This window comes from Dermacentor andersoni, chromosome 5, assembly GCF_023375885.2.
Source record: "Dermacentor andersoni chromosome 5, qqDerAnde1_hic_scaffold, whole genome shotgun sequence".
NCBI classification, from domain to species: domain Eukaryota; kingdom Metazoa; phylum Arthropoda; class Arachnida; order Ixodida; family Ixodidae; genus Dermacentor; species Dermacentor andersoni.
The window spans coordinates 67,111,088-67,129,941 of NC_092818.1; the positions used below are offsets into that span (position 1 = coordinate 67,111,088).

An 18,854-nucleotide genomic window follows, 5' to 3' on the forward strand; every position below is an offset into this window, starting at 1 on the left:
AATTAAAATAACCCCTAATTGCTCCTAATAAGGAGTAGGTATAGTGGGGCGTATAGCCTGCCTATTTCTTTCAGGCGATCATCGTGTTCTGAAAAGAAAGAGACAGCTTTCTCTACAGGCATAAATAAATGCATCAGGCAGCCAATCGTTGAACAATGACCACGTAAGAACACTCACCATCCAAGGCCACTGAGCAAATTTTGTCTGTTCGCCTCCCACAATCCTCGCGCTTGGTACTGTCCTCGGCCGGCCGCATACTGGAAAAGTTGACGTAATGAGAATTCGCCGTCGAAATTTCTCTCGCTAGGATCGTAATTTGTGTTAGAAGGAAAGGTTGAGCGTCAATTTACTTTTCCGAATGTCCTTGTCAGGAGAAATGGTCGTCGGCCCCGTCGTCACCGTAGTCGTCGGCACAGTTGTCGTGGTCGTTGCTTTTAGAAGTGTCGACTGAACAGTCGTTGGGGGCGTGGTTGCCTTCTTCGTCGTCGGCGCTTGTGTCGTGGTCTCGCGCTCTTCCGAGACAGTGTAGGTCGGCACCGTCGTGTACTTCCACGTCGTACGAGCTGTTGTCGTGGTCGGGACTGTCGTCTCTTGTGCAGTGGTTGTCGGAGTGCGGCGTGTGGTGAGCGCGAGAGTCGTAAGTATGGGAATTGGCCGCGTGGCTACCTCTGGCGTAGGAGTGGTGGGTTGGGAGGTAGTCGGTCGCGCAGTTGACGTCAGCCGTTGGGTGTTTGTCTGCGCTTGCGTACTAACTTCTTCTTTGGTGGACGTTGCAGTAGCCGTAGCGCTTACCAGTTCGAGTGAGGGCGCCTCCGATGAGTCTGGACTGACAGTGACGAAATCTGTCGCCGCGATATCAGTGCCAGTGGCGGCACTCAAAGTCGTCGCTACGGTGGTAGACGCGGTAGGAGGAACTGGTTTACGCGGAGGAGGAGGTTCCGACGGTAGCGGCGTTGTGTCGGGTACATCTGGCGGCGGCTTCTGCGTCGTAGATAGCTCCGTCATGTCGACCCACGATATCGAGGTAACCATGTCGGTCACCGTGGACCAGTCTGCCATCGACGAGGTGGAAGTGGTCTGGCTGGCGGTTTCACTTTGCGTCGGTGTGGTTGTCTGCTGACCACTGGCATCGGCCTCGTCGACTACCACCCACGTCTGCTCCGTCGGAACAGACTGCGGAATAGCCATCGTGGTTTCTCGTTCGTTGACGATCCACGTGTGACTCTGAACTGACGTAGTGGATGGCCTCTGCGTAGTGGCCTGTGCTGTTGTGGTGTCGTCGGCTGGAGTTTGTGTGGATGTCGTGGGCGCCTCCGTAGATTTCGTGTAATCCTGGGACGTTGTACCGTACGCGACCGTTTCCGTTGGCTTGCTGCTCGTTTCGACTGGTTGCTCCGTTGTGACCTTCGTTGTTGTCTGAGGAGCAGACTCCGAAGTTTTCGCTGCCGTTGTTTCTTCAGGAGTGAGGAATGTGCTCGCCACGATTGGTATCCGTGTGGTCGTGACAGACGCTCGCGTTGTCGTGACAGGCGCTCGCGTGGTCGTGACAGGCGCTCGCGTGGTCGTGACAGGCGCTCGCGTGGTCGTGACAGGCGCTCGCGTGGTCTGTTTCTTAGCAGTCGTGGTCGGAAATGTTGTCGTGTCCGGTACGCTGGCACTTGACCCGTAATCATTTGGCACTGTTGATGGCGGTTCGTCGGGAAGAAACGGCAAAGTAGTCTCGTGAGGCCTCCACGTGATTAGGCCTGGCGTAAAAGTCGAGAGACCCACAAAGGGTGTAGCCCCCGTAGTGGTTGGCAAGGGCGTATGGCTCGGTGTTGTCACCGCGTAGGTAACTGGCTGCGTTGTCTTGGACGACATATGCAACGTCGTTTTGGGCGTGCTCGTCGGAGGTCGCTTCGTTCTTTTCTTGTAGTCGTCGTCACCCTCGTATGGCACCGAATCAATGCTGTTGGCAGGTTCAGAAGGCATGTCATGTTGCTGCACGACGACCCCAGGAGGCAGTTTGCAACAGCTACCCGTGTAAAAAGAGTCTGTGCAGTATGTGAGGTGGGTACCGCCCGCGCTGAAACAGTCCCAGGCAAACATGCAAGTGCCTTCTTGGCTGGTCACCCTGTTTTGGCACGGCTTGAGCTTTATGGTGCGCGTAGCCCCTGCAAGGAAAAAAAGAAAGAAGAAGAAAAACGTTTTTATAAGCGAAGCCTACGTGTGCCAATTTTCAGAACGGAAGCAAACTACTGGAAAAGCTGAGCCACGTCTCCGCAGGTAACTTCGCAAACAAGTAGTTATTCAAAAGCCAAGGTGTATGTACTTCTTTTCTGCACGCAGCGTACTCAAGCAACCGGAACACTAGGAACGTCAACATAATAAAGACATTTCGCCGGTACACCCCCCCCCCCCCCCCCCAGACGCGTGCGTAGCAAACCCGCAGTGGGCTGACGGCTGTCAGCCGAGAACGCGCCCTGCCTGCCTTCGAAAAACCAAAATTAATTTAGGCGAAGCGGTCCTCCTAGGAAATGCAAGGAGGTCACCGGGGTTGCGGGGGGGGGGGGGGGGGCAGCAAACGACGAGCAACTGCTGCCGCCGTAACGTCTCGTTCCGCTCAGACATACGCGGTCCCAGTGGTGGAACACGCGGAGGGGAAGAAAAGAAGCCACGTCTGGCGGAGGGAGGAGGGGGGGGGCGCAGCGCCCACAGCACCGCAAACACATTGACCTTCACCCTTGGCGCCGTGCTCACCCAGCCACCCTCACGCACACACCTGCGCGAAGCCACCAAGCGATCTCGGGAGGAGGGGTGGGTCTCCCTCCTTGGTCGCTGCGCGGCTGGCGGCGCGTGACCTTGCTGGTCGAAATATCGGTTAGAAGAGGAAACGGGTTGGGAGGAGGGGAGAGGGGGCCAATGGCGGAACCGGCAAACGCGGAAGACTCGTGCCGGCGGCGGCGTGCTCGCAGCGTGAAGACGAAGGAAGGAGGCGAGGGCAATCCCCGACGGCGGTGGCCGTGAAAAGAAAAAAAAGAAAAAAAAAAGAACAGAAACATAAGAACTGGGCGAGGGCCGAGCGTCTTCTTTCCCGCAACAGCGCAGGCAAAGATGAGTGCAGGACATCCGGTCGTTCACCTTCATCGCGTAGTTATTTTCTTTTTCCTCGCAAATGCCAAGGTCGGTTTTCTAGGGTGCTCAGCGCCGCCGCGTTGCGTTTTACCTCGCCCGGCGGATAAACGGCCTTTGCTGATCGCTTTGCCTCGGGCTCCTCATCCGAGCAGAGAATCACGAGAAAGACGAGATGGGAGGGAAAGGAGGGTGGTGGAGTTGTGCCTCGCGTGGCAATAATCACCTGCCGAGGGGTCGTTCGATTTGCGCCCCGGGATTAACTCTGTTGCTGTTGCTGGTGCTTTCGAAATTGGGCTAAGCAGCGTGGAGACGACGCCCCGGCGCACAGGAGACGTGTCGCCCCCAGGGTGGTAGTCGCTTTTTTTTTTGTTCCTCTCGACACGACGTGGCACATACATCATGGCTGCTTTTAGGACACGAAGCAATTTAGCGAGGCGCGGTCGCCGATTGCTATTGGTCTTTTGTGGCGTTTCGTCGACCCCCCTCCCACTCTCCCAGCCCTCCCCTCCCCCTAGGATTCGCGTGCGACCATTCTTGCACCTATACCACCGCGGGCAAGTTCAAGTTCAGGGCCGAAAGCCTGCTGGCTTCTCTGCCCGCCTCGTAAGAAGCAGGCTAATCGCTTGGAGCGCGTTCCTGCTTTTTCTTTTTAATTTTTATTTTTTGCCGCGTTTTCTCAGTTAAGCAGCAAGGCAAGTTACACGAACGTGGGAGATTGTGTGTATTTTCCTTTCGGAATTTCGTACGAAATCGGCTTTTGTTAAGGTGGTCCGAGCGCTAAGCAAAACTGGTTTTCGCTTCCACGCAAGATACAGGTATCGTCCTCGAAAGCGGTAGTCGATTTTGCCCCGCATAGCTTTCAGTCGCTTCGTTCTATTTACGAACTTCCCGAATCTTGGATTGCAAACTGCGCAAACGCTGCTCTCGAAAAAGCAAATGACGTCACAGATTCGGGTGCACCGAGTGATTACGCTAAGCAGCTCTACTGTATGGCCAGTCTAACAGTACGGCGAACGTGCGATCGGCGTTGTTATACGAGCTGGAGTTTAACGTTACAAAGCAGCACTGCACCTAGGGCGACGCCATAATTGAGGGCCCCGGAATAATTTTGAACACCTACATGCACTTAATTTTAAGTACACTACGATACAAGCGTTCTTTCACTTAGATCCAATCGAAATACGGTCTGTATTTGAAAGCGACGTAATTGCACAGCTTATTAATGAACGAAAAGAAAGGGGACCGAGGGGCTGAAATTTATTAGTCATATCATAAGAAGTCAACAAGGGCACCAAGAACAACATACGGGAAATTATTTGTGCTTACTTATTGAATTAAAAAAAATATAAATTAATCGAAATGAAAGTGGATGAAAAAAACAACTGGCCAGAGGTGGGATACAAACCCACGGCTTCGTATTACGCATGCGATGTTCTTACCAATTGAGCTACAGCGGCGCCGCTTTCGTATCCACTTTGTTGGTTATTTATGTTTTAGTACTACAACTAACCCTGGGAGTGTTATCCAGCGCCACCACACAAGCTTTGGCGGCGGATGGGGAAAATCCTTTCTGCCGCAGGCGTGATCTACTTGAGCGACGGCAACTGGTCAATAAATCCACACATGCTACCTGAAGCGATCAATGTTGCCGGATTCAAGACCCTCGTAATGTAATGAATGAGAAGAAAGAGCACCGAGGCGCCCAATATCTAGTAATCATATCATAAAATATGATGAAGATCATGAGATTCATATCATCAGCACTCCGATATCATAAGAAGCCCAACCGGGCTATTTATGATATGTTATGCCACTCTCAAAGGCCACACGCTGACCCGCCTATCTTCCAACTTCTCCGATAGGTGGCGTTATCATCCGGGGAGTTTCTTTCGTTAGGCCTCGACGCATTCGAAACGAGAAGCGATGTCAAAAACTCCGCAGGTCATCCATAATACTCTGTCGTCGAAGAGCACTGAGACTAAGCGAAAACAGCTTACACATTCATTCGCGGCGAACGAAGTCAATTCTATATAAGCAATACCAAATTCGGTTCGAAGCGGCCGGTCGGAACCGCCGCCAGGTTTTACGTAAACTACGCAAAGACGGTAAGGTTTCTTCGTAAACTACGCAAAGACGGTAACGTTTCTTCGTAAACTACGCAAAGACGGTAACGTTTCTTCGTAAACTACGCAAAGACGGTAACGTTAGATCTGAGAAATAACGCGCGCGCGCTAAACGGTACGGGGCGTATAGCGTTCTGCGCATGCGCATTTCGATCCCGTTTATCCGCTTAACTAAAACTGGCTAATAATAGCTGAAACCGCAACCTGGAGAAGTGATGCGCCCAGTGTAGCTAAGCCGCGACCACGCAAGATTTCTCCTAATAGTACGTGGAGAAGAAAAACGAAATAGTGACCAGAGGCAGTTTGGCCGCCTCAGCTGGTTTTAGCCTATAGGAGCTGTTCACTTCAGATATGAATCTAATCTGTGAACTAAGGCTCTTGGGTATTTTCGGAGCTGTGCAGGACAGTCAACTTACATGGATGTGGAAGTGTCGTGGTTTATCCACACAGCAACATGACTGAAAGCGCTAGACTGACTCCCAGTGCAGGCTCCCGTCACAGCCTCCCAAATCGGACGGCGTCAATCTCGCACACCTCGCTCTTATAAGCAGTTTCCTAGTAAAATTGCTACAGGGAACCTTGGCGCTGCCATGGTTAGCTATACGGCGGAAATTATGGGTAGTAAATAGATTTGTTTAAGCTTCCTGCTGGTGGCTTCAGACATTATTGTTATTAATTATGCTTTAGCTGCTTACTCTTAATTTGGAAGCAATCAGGTTCTTCGAAGATACGAAGGCAATATGTCTCCGCACGCATAAATAATCGTTATATATTGTTGCATATACAAAGCGATATTTTGTTCAAAATGGTAAATTTGGAAAGTCCCGAAATCGATTGAAATAAACATGCACAACAAACAAAAACGAAGTTTGGGCACATTCATGCGCCATCCGTTATTGCCATGCTAATTGAACCGTCGTACTTCCAGGTCCCGCAGACACTAGCGACAAATCTGCCTCTGGTGATTTTCTTTTCTTTTTTTTTTTTTGTGCAGCCACGCTTCTGCACACATGACTTCCAAAAGTGAGCAACGCATGTCCCCGATCTCGGAGGCCATGTTGCAAGCAAGCGCTTTTTCTATTGCCACATTTGGGCACTATTTCATCTTAGCTCTTTCTGCAACTTCTTTATCCACTCACTGATAACCATCAGGCACTTTATATCAATTTGGCTAGTGACGTTCGCTTTGTGTTTCTTCAACTCCCTCGGAAACAGTCTGCCCACACGTCAGTTGCTCGCTAAACAAACTTCTGCTCCAGTAATCCTAGTGATGGGCTAGATCGACTTGATCCAACACGTTCCAAATAAAAGAACACGGGCGCGCTTTCTGGCATGGTGTCCAGCGGCAAGGGTGAGAGCCCGTCGATGACAAGCATGTTTGGACTATGATTGTGATAAGCCTTATTATATAAGCATTGAAAATTGCGGACTCTGTACCTCGTCGCATGCAGAACACGGCACAAACTGCGCATGCCCACTGTTATCACATAGATGTTTGTTTGTTTATTTGTTATTTACACACACTCCATGGCATCTCCATGAGGGTCAAAGTAGAGACTAGAACAAAAAGTGGTTACCCGATAGATAAGACATCACAGCCACCGGAATCAATACATACTATTATACTTGCGTAATGAGAAGGAGTAAAAAAATGCGCCAAGCAAAATTCAGAACGACGTAGCATTTGTTCCACGAAGAATACATTTTTCATCAACTATTAACTTTGTGAGAAACCGAATTGGCTTTGTAGCATTTGGTTGTAATCATATGGATAACCGCATTCTTCATTCACCCGCTCTCTCTCGTTGACCTCACAGCCTTCATCTGCGCAAACTTCTTGACAACGTCTTTTCCGTTCACTTGAGCCCTTTCTTTCGTGCTTGTGTTCTTTACCCGGTCATTAAAAAAAAAACAGAAAAATCCAGAAGCTTCCTTTTTTTGGTGCTTGTTTAATAGGCTGACGCCTACGACTAGCGCACGCGGCAGTGAACGGCCGATTCTATCGAAGCCGCACTCAACGAAGAAGAAAACGCTCCGTGCACCCGCTTTGCCTCGAGAGCTATGGGCACGCTTTTGGGCAAAAGACGACAACGTCCGCTTAGTGCACGGGATCACAATGGCCTGTGCGTGATCACGCTTCCTACCGTCGTCGTGCAGCCGCATAAGCCGGCTTTCGCGAACGAAGCCGCGATAGCACGCAACGTCGTTCCGCAAGGCACGGCTTCGTCGCCCCCAGGTGACGCGCCGGTCGCAGCGCTGCGGCGTCCCCTCCCTGGGCGTCCGACGCCGATCCGTCAGAACTGCGTGACCGAATGCGGTAAGAATGCGTGCACCCACGGTATTCGGAAGAGGCGCGCAACACGCCCTCTTACGGTACTTACTGGCCAAACCGGAACCTGGACGCCACTCCAGTCCCTCGCCACCGCCCCCCCCTCCCCCCTCAGTCTTCAACATCGCTCAGAGCCTCACCCCCAACCCGCCTAACCGTCATCTCATCGCAGTTTACTTTTCTTTGCCTCACGTCGGACGTCTTTGGTGAGACCAATCGCCGTTGCATGACAGGCCCCGGCTGGCGTGTGCTTTGCCCTGTCAGGCGCGCCTTGAAAGTCTACCGAGGCTTCCGCTTTCTTTCATCCTTCGGTTTTACCGTTTTACTTTAAACTCGCTTACTGTAACGACTCGAGCAGTATGTAAGCGCACAAATATATGCATTCGCTCCTCCTCGACAGAGCTTTCAGGGTTCCCCGCCTGACTTTTGTATGTACATTTCTTTTTCTCCTGGTTTAAACTACGAGTCGTCATCTTCCTTACGGGACGACACACTGGGTAAGTTAACTGAACGCCTACATCTAGCGCTCGACGCTCTTGCTGCGTTCGTATTCAGCTTCGGTTGTCCACCTGCACTAAGAACGCGAGCAGCGCAATGCGTGGATGCAACCAGGAAATGCTAAGCGACACCTACGCAAGCTCTATTGACAATTCCCCTATACGGAGCTTTTTTACGGCAACCTTCCTTCATGAAGTAGTATATGTAAACAAAAAGAAAAAAAATAACGGTTGAAGCTCGAAGAACGTCTTAAGTAGAGCTAAAAAGAAAAAAAGAAACACTGCAGTTGCCTTAATAGGCTGAGGAACACGACAAGCTTCAGAACAAGGCCAATCTCCGAGATAACCAACGCTTGTGGTTTCCGCTTTTGCGCCTTACAAATGAAGTAGTAAACCTCGCTTGTATCATGCTGTAGAAGTGTCATTTCCTTTGAGACTTGCTCTCACTTCGATATCTAAGCCCCTTACGACCAAGTATCCAAAATCTCTATGAAAGAAATATAGTGCTTCCGTTACGCGGAATACACCGTTTAAATGATTGGTATTCCAGTCATATCTCCCGACACGTCGGGATGATCTGATACGCATTTTCAGGCAACCTAGAGCAAGCGATGGGCCTTATTGACTCAACTCTACTACCACAAATTCGTGAACTCTACCCTTCTTCGACATTAAGTTCGTTTACATCATCTCGACACGGGCCAGTTAATGCAGAGATCGGGCTGACCCAGACCGCCACAGCAGTGTGTACTCGCATTTCGCGAAACGGCTCAATAGAGACAACCTATTCTGGAGACTGCCAAGACAACTTGACCCCTCATAGTCTGGGCTGCCTCAGCCCGGGTCCGACGCTCATTCGACTTTACCCACTAGCGTTTACCAGAGCCCGAAAACCGGGTTTCGGCCCGGCTGACCATGAATTCGTGTAAACGCAGCGAAGTTCAGAGTCGCAGTGTTGATGCATCCGACACTGTGTGATGACGTCGGTGGTCTCTCATTCAGAAACAGTTCGAACAATCCCTATCATCGTCTGTCTTTCCGGGGGTTCAGCGCGTGGCCATCGTAGGACGCTGCGACACCTGCGAGACACGCCCGCAAGCATCGTTCCAAACGGTTTCCGCTGAATCAAACTTGCTGTACGTAGACGCACTTAGCGAGTGTCCGGGGATGCGTGTGATTTGCTGCTATGGGGGACCAGACTCATTTCCAGCCCACTTTACATGCGGCTCGCGAAGACGGAAAAAATGACGCCCCTCGCCGTACAGCCTGCTCGTAATTTCGGCGCCGTCAATGTATACTGTTCGCTTTGATGGCATTCGCGGCCGGTTCAATGCTTCCCAGTGAGGACACAGCGCAAAGGCAGTCTTCAACGAGCCGAGACGGCCGATAAGGAGGACCCGCTCCTGCGGCGGTCATCATTTGCCGGCGGCTAGCGGCTTCCCTCGCGGCCGATCGAAAAACGAATTCACAAAGACAAAAGAAAGAAGAAAAAAGTGCCCGTCCAGCTGGTTCAGACTTCCTGGCAGTGATTAGGAGTGAAAACTACCGGCTTTATGTCTTGCCGCAAGATCCTGCGGCTTCATTAGGGTAACATTTATTTTGCGTGTCTATTTCTACGTGTCTTTCTTTTCTTTCCCTTTCTTTCTTTCTTCTGGTTTCGGGGGAAGAGCCAGTGAAGGATAAGATGGCTCGCATGGCAACAGCGAAAATCTCACCCGAACGGCTGTGGACAGAACAAGGGGTGCGAGATTTTTTTCCACTAAGCTCATTGTTCTTCGTGTTTGATCCCGTATTCTCTCCCGTAACTCACATCTGTCTACTTCCATTACTGTCCTTAGAAAAAAAAAGGAAAACTGCCTTTCCCGACCATTAGTTACTCGTATCATATAGGAGCGACCGAAGAAAATTTATGCACTCACGGGAGACCTGCAGCAGCGCATCCACTTAAACGAGAACGCTGCCCTTCGCGTGGGCTTGCTAAAGTCAGAAGGGCATTGGACCGGGCTAGTTGGTTAATGGACCGGATCTTCTTAACCATCGCAAAACCGGACAAAGGACGCGCGAAAAAAAGTAGAGGTGGGGGGGGGGGCGTAGACAAACACTAAAGTCCGCTTCTCTCTCTCGGTCAACCCCCATGCTGGCGCATTTCGGGGACGCGTCTTCGCAGTCCATTGTCCTGGTTCGCCGGAAAGGCACGCGAGCGGCTAGAGCGCATTCATCGGTTGAGGTCGCTTATCTGTCCATTCAAAGTTGTTCTTCTGGCGTGCAGCATGAAAAAAAAAAAAAAAAAATGGGGGCACAGCGTTGCAAACTGTCAATACCGTTCGCTCCCTGCCTTCAACCTTCCAATATACACCGCCGCTTCTACATCGAACTCTGAAAGCGGATGCTGCCGTGATGAAACTTCGAAAGCGTGACTTTCGACATTTAAGATTTCGTTTTTATTTAGCAAGTTTTATAGGCACGCATATCACAACAGAAGATGCGTTTTCAGATATTAAGGTGCAGCCGCTTACTTTTTGCCGCTTGGGAAATCTACGTTGAGAAAAAAGAAAAAAAAAAATACGTGCAGCCTTATGTAACATGGCGCGTGCATTCCGTCACGGCCCGACGCGTTGGCTCAATGTCAGTGGCGCCCTACTGCTGAATAGGAAACCGCCGGTTCCCTTCCTGGCGCCTCGAAGAGTCATTAAGAAGAAGGCGGACTACAGCAATCCTCGTTCACAGGTGCAAAATGTAGCGGGTGTTAAATAGGAGGTTTGCCAAAATTGGTCGCCAACACCGAAATACAGCGTGCCTCGTGGCCAAATTGTGGCTTTTGGGGACATAACACGTTATCACGTGGTACACGTAATATGGGACTCCCATACTGCGGAGCTTGTTCTTATCGCCACCCATTGCCAACCGGTGATTTGTGTGTCATCGCCTGCTGGACTGTGTCACGTTGCAGACACTGTTCCATGCGCTGCATTTGACAGTTACTTGTCCGGATTCTTTGTGCTAAGACGAAACGGAGGTTCGAGGAAACGGACTGATGGACAGGAAGTGTCAGTAGTGGCTTAAATGTGAGAATATACGGAAAGCAGCGACGAGAGCAAGAAAGAAAAAAAAAACAGTAAGAATTCAAGAATAGGCACAGATAACGTGCCTGATTTAAAAAAAGAAAAATACGGGCACTTCAATGAAAGCATTAGTCGCAAAGCTCATTTGCCCTCTCGAAACAATACGAAAGAAACAAGCCTCAACGGCAGGTAAGTCATCTATGCAGCGTTATGTTTAAACTGCTGTCATCCAGGCGCCTTGATCTACAAGTATGAAATTATAATGCAGCAACGTACATCGCACAGACATCAATAAGCAGCAAAGCGAAACAGGCAAGGAATTATCAGGCGCGACGAATCGTCGAGAAATATTGTGGTTGGAAGGACGACCAAAATACTGTCGCGTTATTTCCAGGTCGAATGTATCGGAATTCTTTCTGTTAGGTGCAATTGCTTAAAAACTGGAACGCGATTCACAATGTGCCAAAGGAAGACAGATTCGGGCAACTTTGGAAGCAGCACAGTTAGCGGCTCGGCAACATGGTCACGGCATCAACGACGGAAACGTCGGCATGACGGCCACAATGGCACAGCACAACGGGGGCATGACGACGACGACAGCATTGCCTAAACATCGCTCATGTAACCGGTTGCGCTCAAACTTCGTCTCCACGTCATTTAATACCTTGAGCAGCGAAACTAGGTCAAAAATAAACAAAATAAAAGTGTGCTACTCCAAGAGGCATTCTGAGCGCAATACCTAAACAACCAATAGACATATTTATGGATTGCTATGACCACAGCACGTAGCTCAACTTGCTGAGGCAATGGTGGGACGCTGTAAATGGGGATTACCATAGCACTGGCAGGGTGGACAGCAGCTCTGCTAGAGCTTTACTGTAAGACTGCGTAAGAACTAGAAACGCGTTTGTTAGTAAAATTTCATGTGATGCAACCTTTCCTTTGCAGAAAAAAAAAAAAATCAGATTTCGACGAACGAGAATGCATTCCTCCAACGCCGAAACATAATTCCAGCTGATACAAATCAGAAGTAAGCATTTGGCACGATTTGGCTGAACACGGGCCGTCTCGACGCCTTCGTAAACACAGGAAGGTATACAATCCAATTTTGAAACTGAAGCGCTTGATACGTCCGCACTGCCACGTGCCAAGGAAACTTCACAATGCCATCGTTTTCATCACGATCGTTTCCACGAGCAACTTGAACATTTCCTCCTTCGGCTGGGTTCGATTCTGCTTTCGTTTCCTGCTGCATGGTTCTGCACTGCGTAATGCATGCATGGAATTAATTCTTTTGTTACATTTAAACAGTCGTCTACTGCACTTGCTTTCAATAACGACTCGTGCCCGTTGACGCCGCGCTATCTCTTCACTTTGGGAACACTGCGTATTCGCAGGGCGTCCGGAGGAGGCGGTTCCTTTATCAAACGGTAGCAACCAGCCCTTATCGACATTCGGTTTCGTTTCGCGAACGCGTCGGGGCGACGAGGCCAAAACCTGAATAACACGCCCGCGTCACATGCTTAGCCAGGTCATCCTTCCGGAACGGGGTAAACGCGACCGGGTGTGTATACGGATGTCGAGGTGGAGCACGCGTTACAGCTGCAGCAACATCGGCGTTCCCAGACCCTGCTCGACGCGGCGTGCGTAGTCAAGACAGCTGAATTGGTTAGCAGTCGGGAGAATATATATGTACACTTATTCTTTCTTTTTCCGCGTGGTTATAGATGCTAGGCAACCCTCATTTTTTTTTTCTGTGCTGCCCATAGCCATCCATGCATGATGCCGGCTCGTTCGCAAGTTCAGGGACACTTGCTTCCGCAGAAGAGTAAACAGCGAAGGTCCTTGAAGCTTTCACTTTCTGCGTGTGTGTGACTATTTACCCGGTCACGCCTTGCCACTCAACAGTGAACTGCCGAGTCATGTGATCTGACGGAGCGCACATAGCGGCCTGCATACCGCCAAGGTGACGTTGCTTGTCAAAGCGTATTGGCGACAAAATTTCGACGAGCATGGCTAGCGAAGGAATCAACAAAGTCAGCAACGGCAGTGAATATGGACGATTTGGGGGGCCCGAAGTTGTTAAAACCGCCTCTCGAATCGAAACAGTGTTTCTATCAAAACGTGCTGAGATCGTAGTCGCTCATGAAATTAGCCGATTGTTTCGATGGCGATAAGGTGACCCTAGCTAGAACGAATAATACACCGGCTGTGTGTTGCAAACAGCAGCCAAAGTAAGGGCGTTTTTTTTTTTCTTTTTGTGCAGAAGTCGCCTAGGATGCTGTCTTTCGGGCCAGTGCAATATTATGACGGACTGATGCTACAATGTATCCCAAATAAAGCGCAAGAGTGACCGAAACGGTCACGCTGACGAAGTGGCTTCGTGCACAATATGGGACAAAAAAGAAGCTTTTATAAAAGACATGTATTTCCTTCAAAGAGGGAAAGACAGCTCGACGTTCTTGAAACGAGGTGCACCACTAAAGTCGTACGCATGAATGGACGCGAGAGTCTGACCTTCATGAGCAGAGGCCGTGAAAACCAACAGGCGCACGAGCTCCCAAACGTCAAACCTACCTCGCAGCCGTCTAATCAGAAGCGAATTCACGGCATCCGTAGCTCCGAAACAAACACACACACAGACAACCACAAAAAAAAATCTATGTGACATCGGAAGGCGTCGATACTCCCCACGGAAAACAATCGCTAGGGACGGTGCCCGTCTCGATCGAGTCAACCACCACCACACCACGTACCCACCGCCCTCAATCAACTGGATCGGACCATCGCCGGGACAGCAGCTTGCCGCGGAACGCGTCTCGTCCGAAATCCTCTCTTCGCGAAGACTGCGCGTGGCGGCACTCACCGAAGAGTCTGTGGTCCAGGACCCTGAGCGCCAGCGCGGCGCTCCACGTGTGCAGCGAGGCGACGGCGAGCAGCGTCGCGAGCCCGCTTCTCATGGCGACGGCGTCTGGCGAGTCTCTCCTCACCAGAGACCGGCGGCAGGAACGCGCGCGCTCCTTGGCCAGGTCGCGGCGTGCTGCTCTCTTCCTCCCCTCATTGGTGGGCCGCCCTCCCAAGCGCTGCTCGCTGCTGCAGCGCCCGCCTGGTGCTGCTGCTGCGCCGCTGCTGGTCCCTGCACTGCTGCCGCGTCGCATCGAGGGAGAGGAGGACGCGGCCATGACTTTCGCTCTGTGCCCGAGTCGCCTGCCATCCCACCCTCCCTTTCCTCCTCCTCACTGCTACAATGCTCATGGCGATGCGTCAAAGAGAGAAAAAAAAAAAGCCTTAAGCTGCCCCCAAACCTGCCACCCTCCCTGCCCGCTGCCCTTGGTCGTCCTCAGTCGTCTGACCGCAGCCTAAAGACTGTCGTCAAGGGTGACCCACGCTTCTTCCGCAGCTTCCACAGTCAGGAATGCTTTGGTGCCGGTGATTTTCATCGGTAAAGAAAAGCTTATCCCCACCCTCTTTGTTAATTGTCGCCGTTGGAAGCACGTTCGCCGCACGGTGAAGCTTCACCGAATGGTATGCACTGATCATTGATTTACACCGCCGCGGCTGTTTCTGCAGCAGTGCGTGTGCTTACCGGTGACAGATCTGCGGTGTACGTAGTGCATCGGTCAAATATGCGGCGTCCACTTCTGGCCTCTTACGTTTGGCTGGCCTTTTCTTTTTCTTTCGTACCTTTCTTTTTTTTTTTTGTTGTTGCCTACCGGTTTGTTATATCATGCGTGTGATCGTTCAAGGAGCGTCAGATGCGGTAAGTGGGACAACAACGCAGCAGGTGCAACTCGTGTAACAGCGTCTGTTAAAAACAGGACACTACCGCGGAAGGATGCGCTCACAGGCTCACGCATTTGCGTGACCATGCGTGATTCCAGTGTACACCACCTGCAGCAGTTCGCAGATCGCTACGCCATGGCCATCGATTCTCCGGAGCAGAAGGGCCCCTCAGCACACAGAACCGCGGCGGCGGCACTACGCAAGGAGCCTCTGCACTATCTTCATCTATTTGAGCTTGGACACGGGGGCCCCGTGGCATTCGGAAATATCAGCGTAGTGTAACGGTGGCGCCGAAAAATTGTGCGCATGCTCAGTTGGTGCAGCTGAAAGAAGTTATTATGCTTCACCCGGATGACGCCATGCCATCGCGCTCGTCGTCTGCTACGCCCAGTTTTATAGTAGAGAAACAAAATATTAGCCCCTGGAAAACGTATATAGGGGGCCATGAAAGGAGCCGTGGCGAAGCGTGCATTTGTTGTACCACTATTTTGAGCATTTGTTTGCGAAGAGTTGGGAAATCTGGAAAGTTGGGTATACCGACGTAAATGCAAGCAGTGGTTAATCCCAGCCACCAGCAAATTAGTTTGTAATTGCGCCCTCAACAATTTACAAACACGAACGAAATGAAGAAAATGATCTGTAGCTTGCTTCGCGCCACCCTGTTTCTCTGTCTCTCTTTATAAAACTGCACTCCAGATGAATTTGCGGGCAGAAATGACAGCGGCAATTACACTCCATGCTATTTAGCCCTCGCCACTATGTTGAGGAACGCACCGTTTCATCTTGCAGCTGCGTAGTGTGATCTATGAGTTAGCTGCGACCCGCACCGAAGGAATGAAAAGCGCTGTAGCAGACGACATGTAAGCTCTCCGATGATGCAATGCGAGCAGAGGGAGGCTAGTTTCGTCACACACGCTCAAAATGACGCTGCGGTACGTCTTGGCTGCGCTCGCAGTACTATAAAAGGCCACGTGCTCCGGTGTTCACGCTCAAAAACATCGAGATTGTACGCGATTGCGATGCGTTGCAGCCGCTTTGCACGACATCTTGCTGTCGTAGTTCGAGGAGCTGTTCGTCAAAAGAGTGGGCGTTTATGGATGAAGCGTCCATGAACTCAACGCATGTGAACAGCGTGTGCTGAGAGTGCTGCCGCTGGACACCCCACACCGACCTTGAGCCGCTCGAACTTTTCGATTAAAAATTAAATTTTGGCATTTTACGTGCCAAAACCACTTTCTAATTATGAGGCACGCCGTAGTGGAGGACTCCGGAAATTTCGACCACCGGGGGTTCTTTAACGTGCACCTAAGTTCACGGGTGTTTTCGCACTTCGCCTCCGACCGCCGTAGCCGGGATTCGATGCCGCGACCTCGTGCTCAGCAGCCCAACACTATAGCCACTGAGCAACCACGGCGGGTAACTTTTCGATACGCATCGCCTTAAGTCACAGCATGAATCAAGTCGACTTCTTACTTGAGGGGCACCTATGGAGACTCTAACGGCAAGGATGATCGCAGAAATAACGGGCACTAGGCAGATTATTTTTTTAATTTCATTTTTCTGGCATCGAACGTTCTCACAGCTTCTCATTTATGCTATTCCTATGCCTTATTGGATTTCGCAAGTTCGCTACATATGTCCATTTTAGTTAATTTTATTTTTCACTTTTTGCTGCGTTTGGTTGTTTGCAGAACGTTAAAAAAACGTTTACAATAATAAAGAAAGCAGCTTGTCGTGATATGGACGGCAATTATTGAATCGATTTAGCGAGACACGTTCTCTAAAGTATGGCAATTTACATATCGGCTTGAAATTACGCGAGAAAATGATTTAGTCATGAAGTTTTGAATGAGGGATGAGTTAGTCCTGAGTTAGTTCTGCTCAATTATAAATGGTGGTATGGAAGCGCAGAACGTTATTCACCCACGGGAAAACAGTATTCAAAAAGTCGCAACCGACGACATGAACGAAATGTAAAGTCGTAAATATTCCTCTAACACCCATAATTTTTCACGCTGCATGCTTGAACACTGTTGCGGCAGGCCCTCCTATTATTGATTGACTGCCGGTGCTGTTACTTTCATTGGCGGCGTAACCGCACTGTGAGCGCTTTTACGCCAATTTTCACAATTTCTTTCGAATAAATTTAAAGAAAAATGCCTGTGACTGACAGACTTCCATCCTGTCAGAATAGATTTTAGAGCCCATGCGAAACCACTATGTTCAGGCGTCTAATTCACTATTTTCCTTTTTTGTAATTACACACATGTTGCGGCGTGTGTGTATGTTTGTTCTTTTTTTTTTCTAAGTTTCCGCGGTTCTTGTGTCCGCGCACGAGTATGTTTTTAAAATGGCACTCATAACTGCGCCTCAATTGCATACGCCCAGGAACTATAAGGTTGCCGACTGTCCCGCAACTAGCGGGATAGTAGCGACTTTTCAGTAAATGTCCCATGTTTCGACCTGACCCAGTCGACACGGCCAAATGTCCCGACTTTTGCTTGTTTCTCACTTTATGTAAGAATACATAGACCAAATTTCCTTTTACAGCAAAGCTGCATATTACTAGAGTTCCACGTATTTTTTGTGTCCGTGCCTCGACAATAAAAAAAATAAAGGAATAGGCGAGCTTGGGCCAATCCCGGAGATCATGCAATACCGGGGCGGAGATGAAGCATGCTTGAAGAACTCCGTCCATAGTAATAATCATAATAAATATTAATAAAGGAAATAAATAAATCAAGATGTATTGTTTCAAGTCGATGGGCATACTGAAGTCGTTTAACAGCGCATGCACTCACGAGCAGGCGGCATTGCCATATACGCAAAGGATAAAATCTGTGTACAACCATACATCCTTGATTCGCAAAAAGACAATGCCACCGGCAGTGGGAATGTCTGTGCCGTACAAACGAGACTGAATTGGGACATCCACTGTGCATATACATCCAGGCACACTAACTGTGGTGTCAAGAAGTTCATGCCCATGCCCTATGCATGGGTTATAAGTGATGACACTACCCCTGTGGTCGTCGCTTGAATCTTCAACGGGGACATTTCAAAACTAGACAAGAAATAGTCCATCAGTTTGTGCTAGAAAAGTTTGGTTTGAAGTGCCACACCAATCCAAGGAAAACACGGGGAAGGCGGGAGATGGAAATTCAAGGCGATGAGCAAAGCGAGAACAAGGTGAGAGCAGGAGCCACACCAATCCAAGTCGCTCAACTACTCAACAGCGGTCGTGTATCGATTTAACTTTGGCCAAGAATCTGTCTCAGGTTGTAACCGAACATATCAGTGCCTATCACAGCAATTACAAAGCTATCGTCACTACCGTTACCAAATGATAAAAATAAATACATGTACCCTTGTCTAACCCCGTGGGATCTCCTACAGCTTCGCAGGTCATCCACCTTCATAGAGTGGAATGGCCCCTCAGTTTGTTTATAATGCCTGATAGCTAACTTGCATATCTTCCTAATTTGTTTTCGGTTGCATTATCATTAACATAAAGTGGGTGTAGAAGTCGTCGTTTTAGTTGTGCTGTACAACCTAACTGCCTACAGTGACTCAGCCATGCAGCTGGATTGAAACTTTTTGTTGTCGTTTATTGTTGCAACAACTTCCTTGTTGTTGAAACAGAGTAGCACGAAAAAATATATGTTCATATTTGTTGCACGCTCACACTGGCGGCTCCTGCCACTGATAGGGTCGGTCGTCGCCAGCCGCCCCCCACTTCCGCCTCATCCCTATTTCCTCCCCCACACCTCCTCCCGTTTCGACTGCCTCCACTCAAGAATTGGTAACCCTACCAGGTATATGGGTGTTGTTCGAACTAACCAGGTGTATTTTCTCCGTGCCTAACTGCCATGAGAGATGCCAGAGTTTCTTTCTTTCGTATCTTCGCTTCTACTGTTTTCGTCGTTTTCAGCCCAGTTGTCATGTC

At 49.8% G+C, this 18,854-nt stretch overlaps 1 protein-coding gene across 1 annotated transcript in view; it reads right to left on the reverse strand.

Annotated features, from left to right (window-relative positions):
- LOC126530743 (uncharacterized) overlaps positions 1 to 15,190 on the reverse strand; it is a 38,539-nt gene extending 23,349 nt beyond the window's left edge. Inside the window, exons 1-3 of the mRNA XM_050178031.3 lie at positions 13,992 to 15,190; positions 351 to 2,153; positions 178 to 257 (exon numbers count right to left, since the gene is read on the reverse strand). Coding sequence (XP_050033988.3) covers positions 178 to 257; positions 351 to 2,153; positions 13,992 to 14,307 — 2,199 coding nt within the window. The 5' untranslated portion in view covers positions 14,308 to 15,190. The remainder of the gene's footprint in view (positions 1 to 177; positions 258 to 350; positions 2,154 to 13,991) is intronic.
- Positions 15,191 to 18,854: the final 3,664 nt, after the last annotated feature.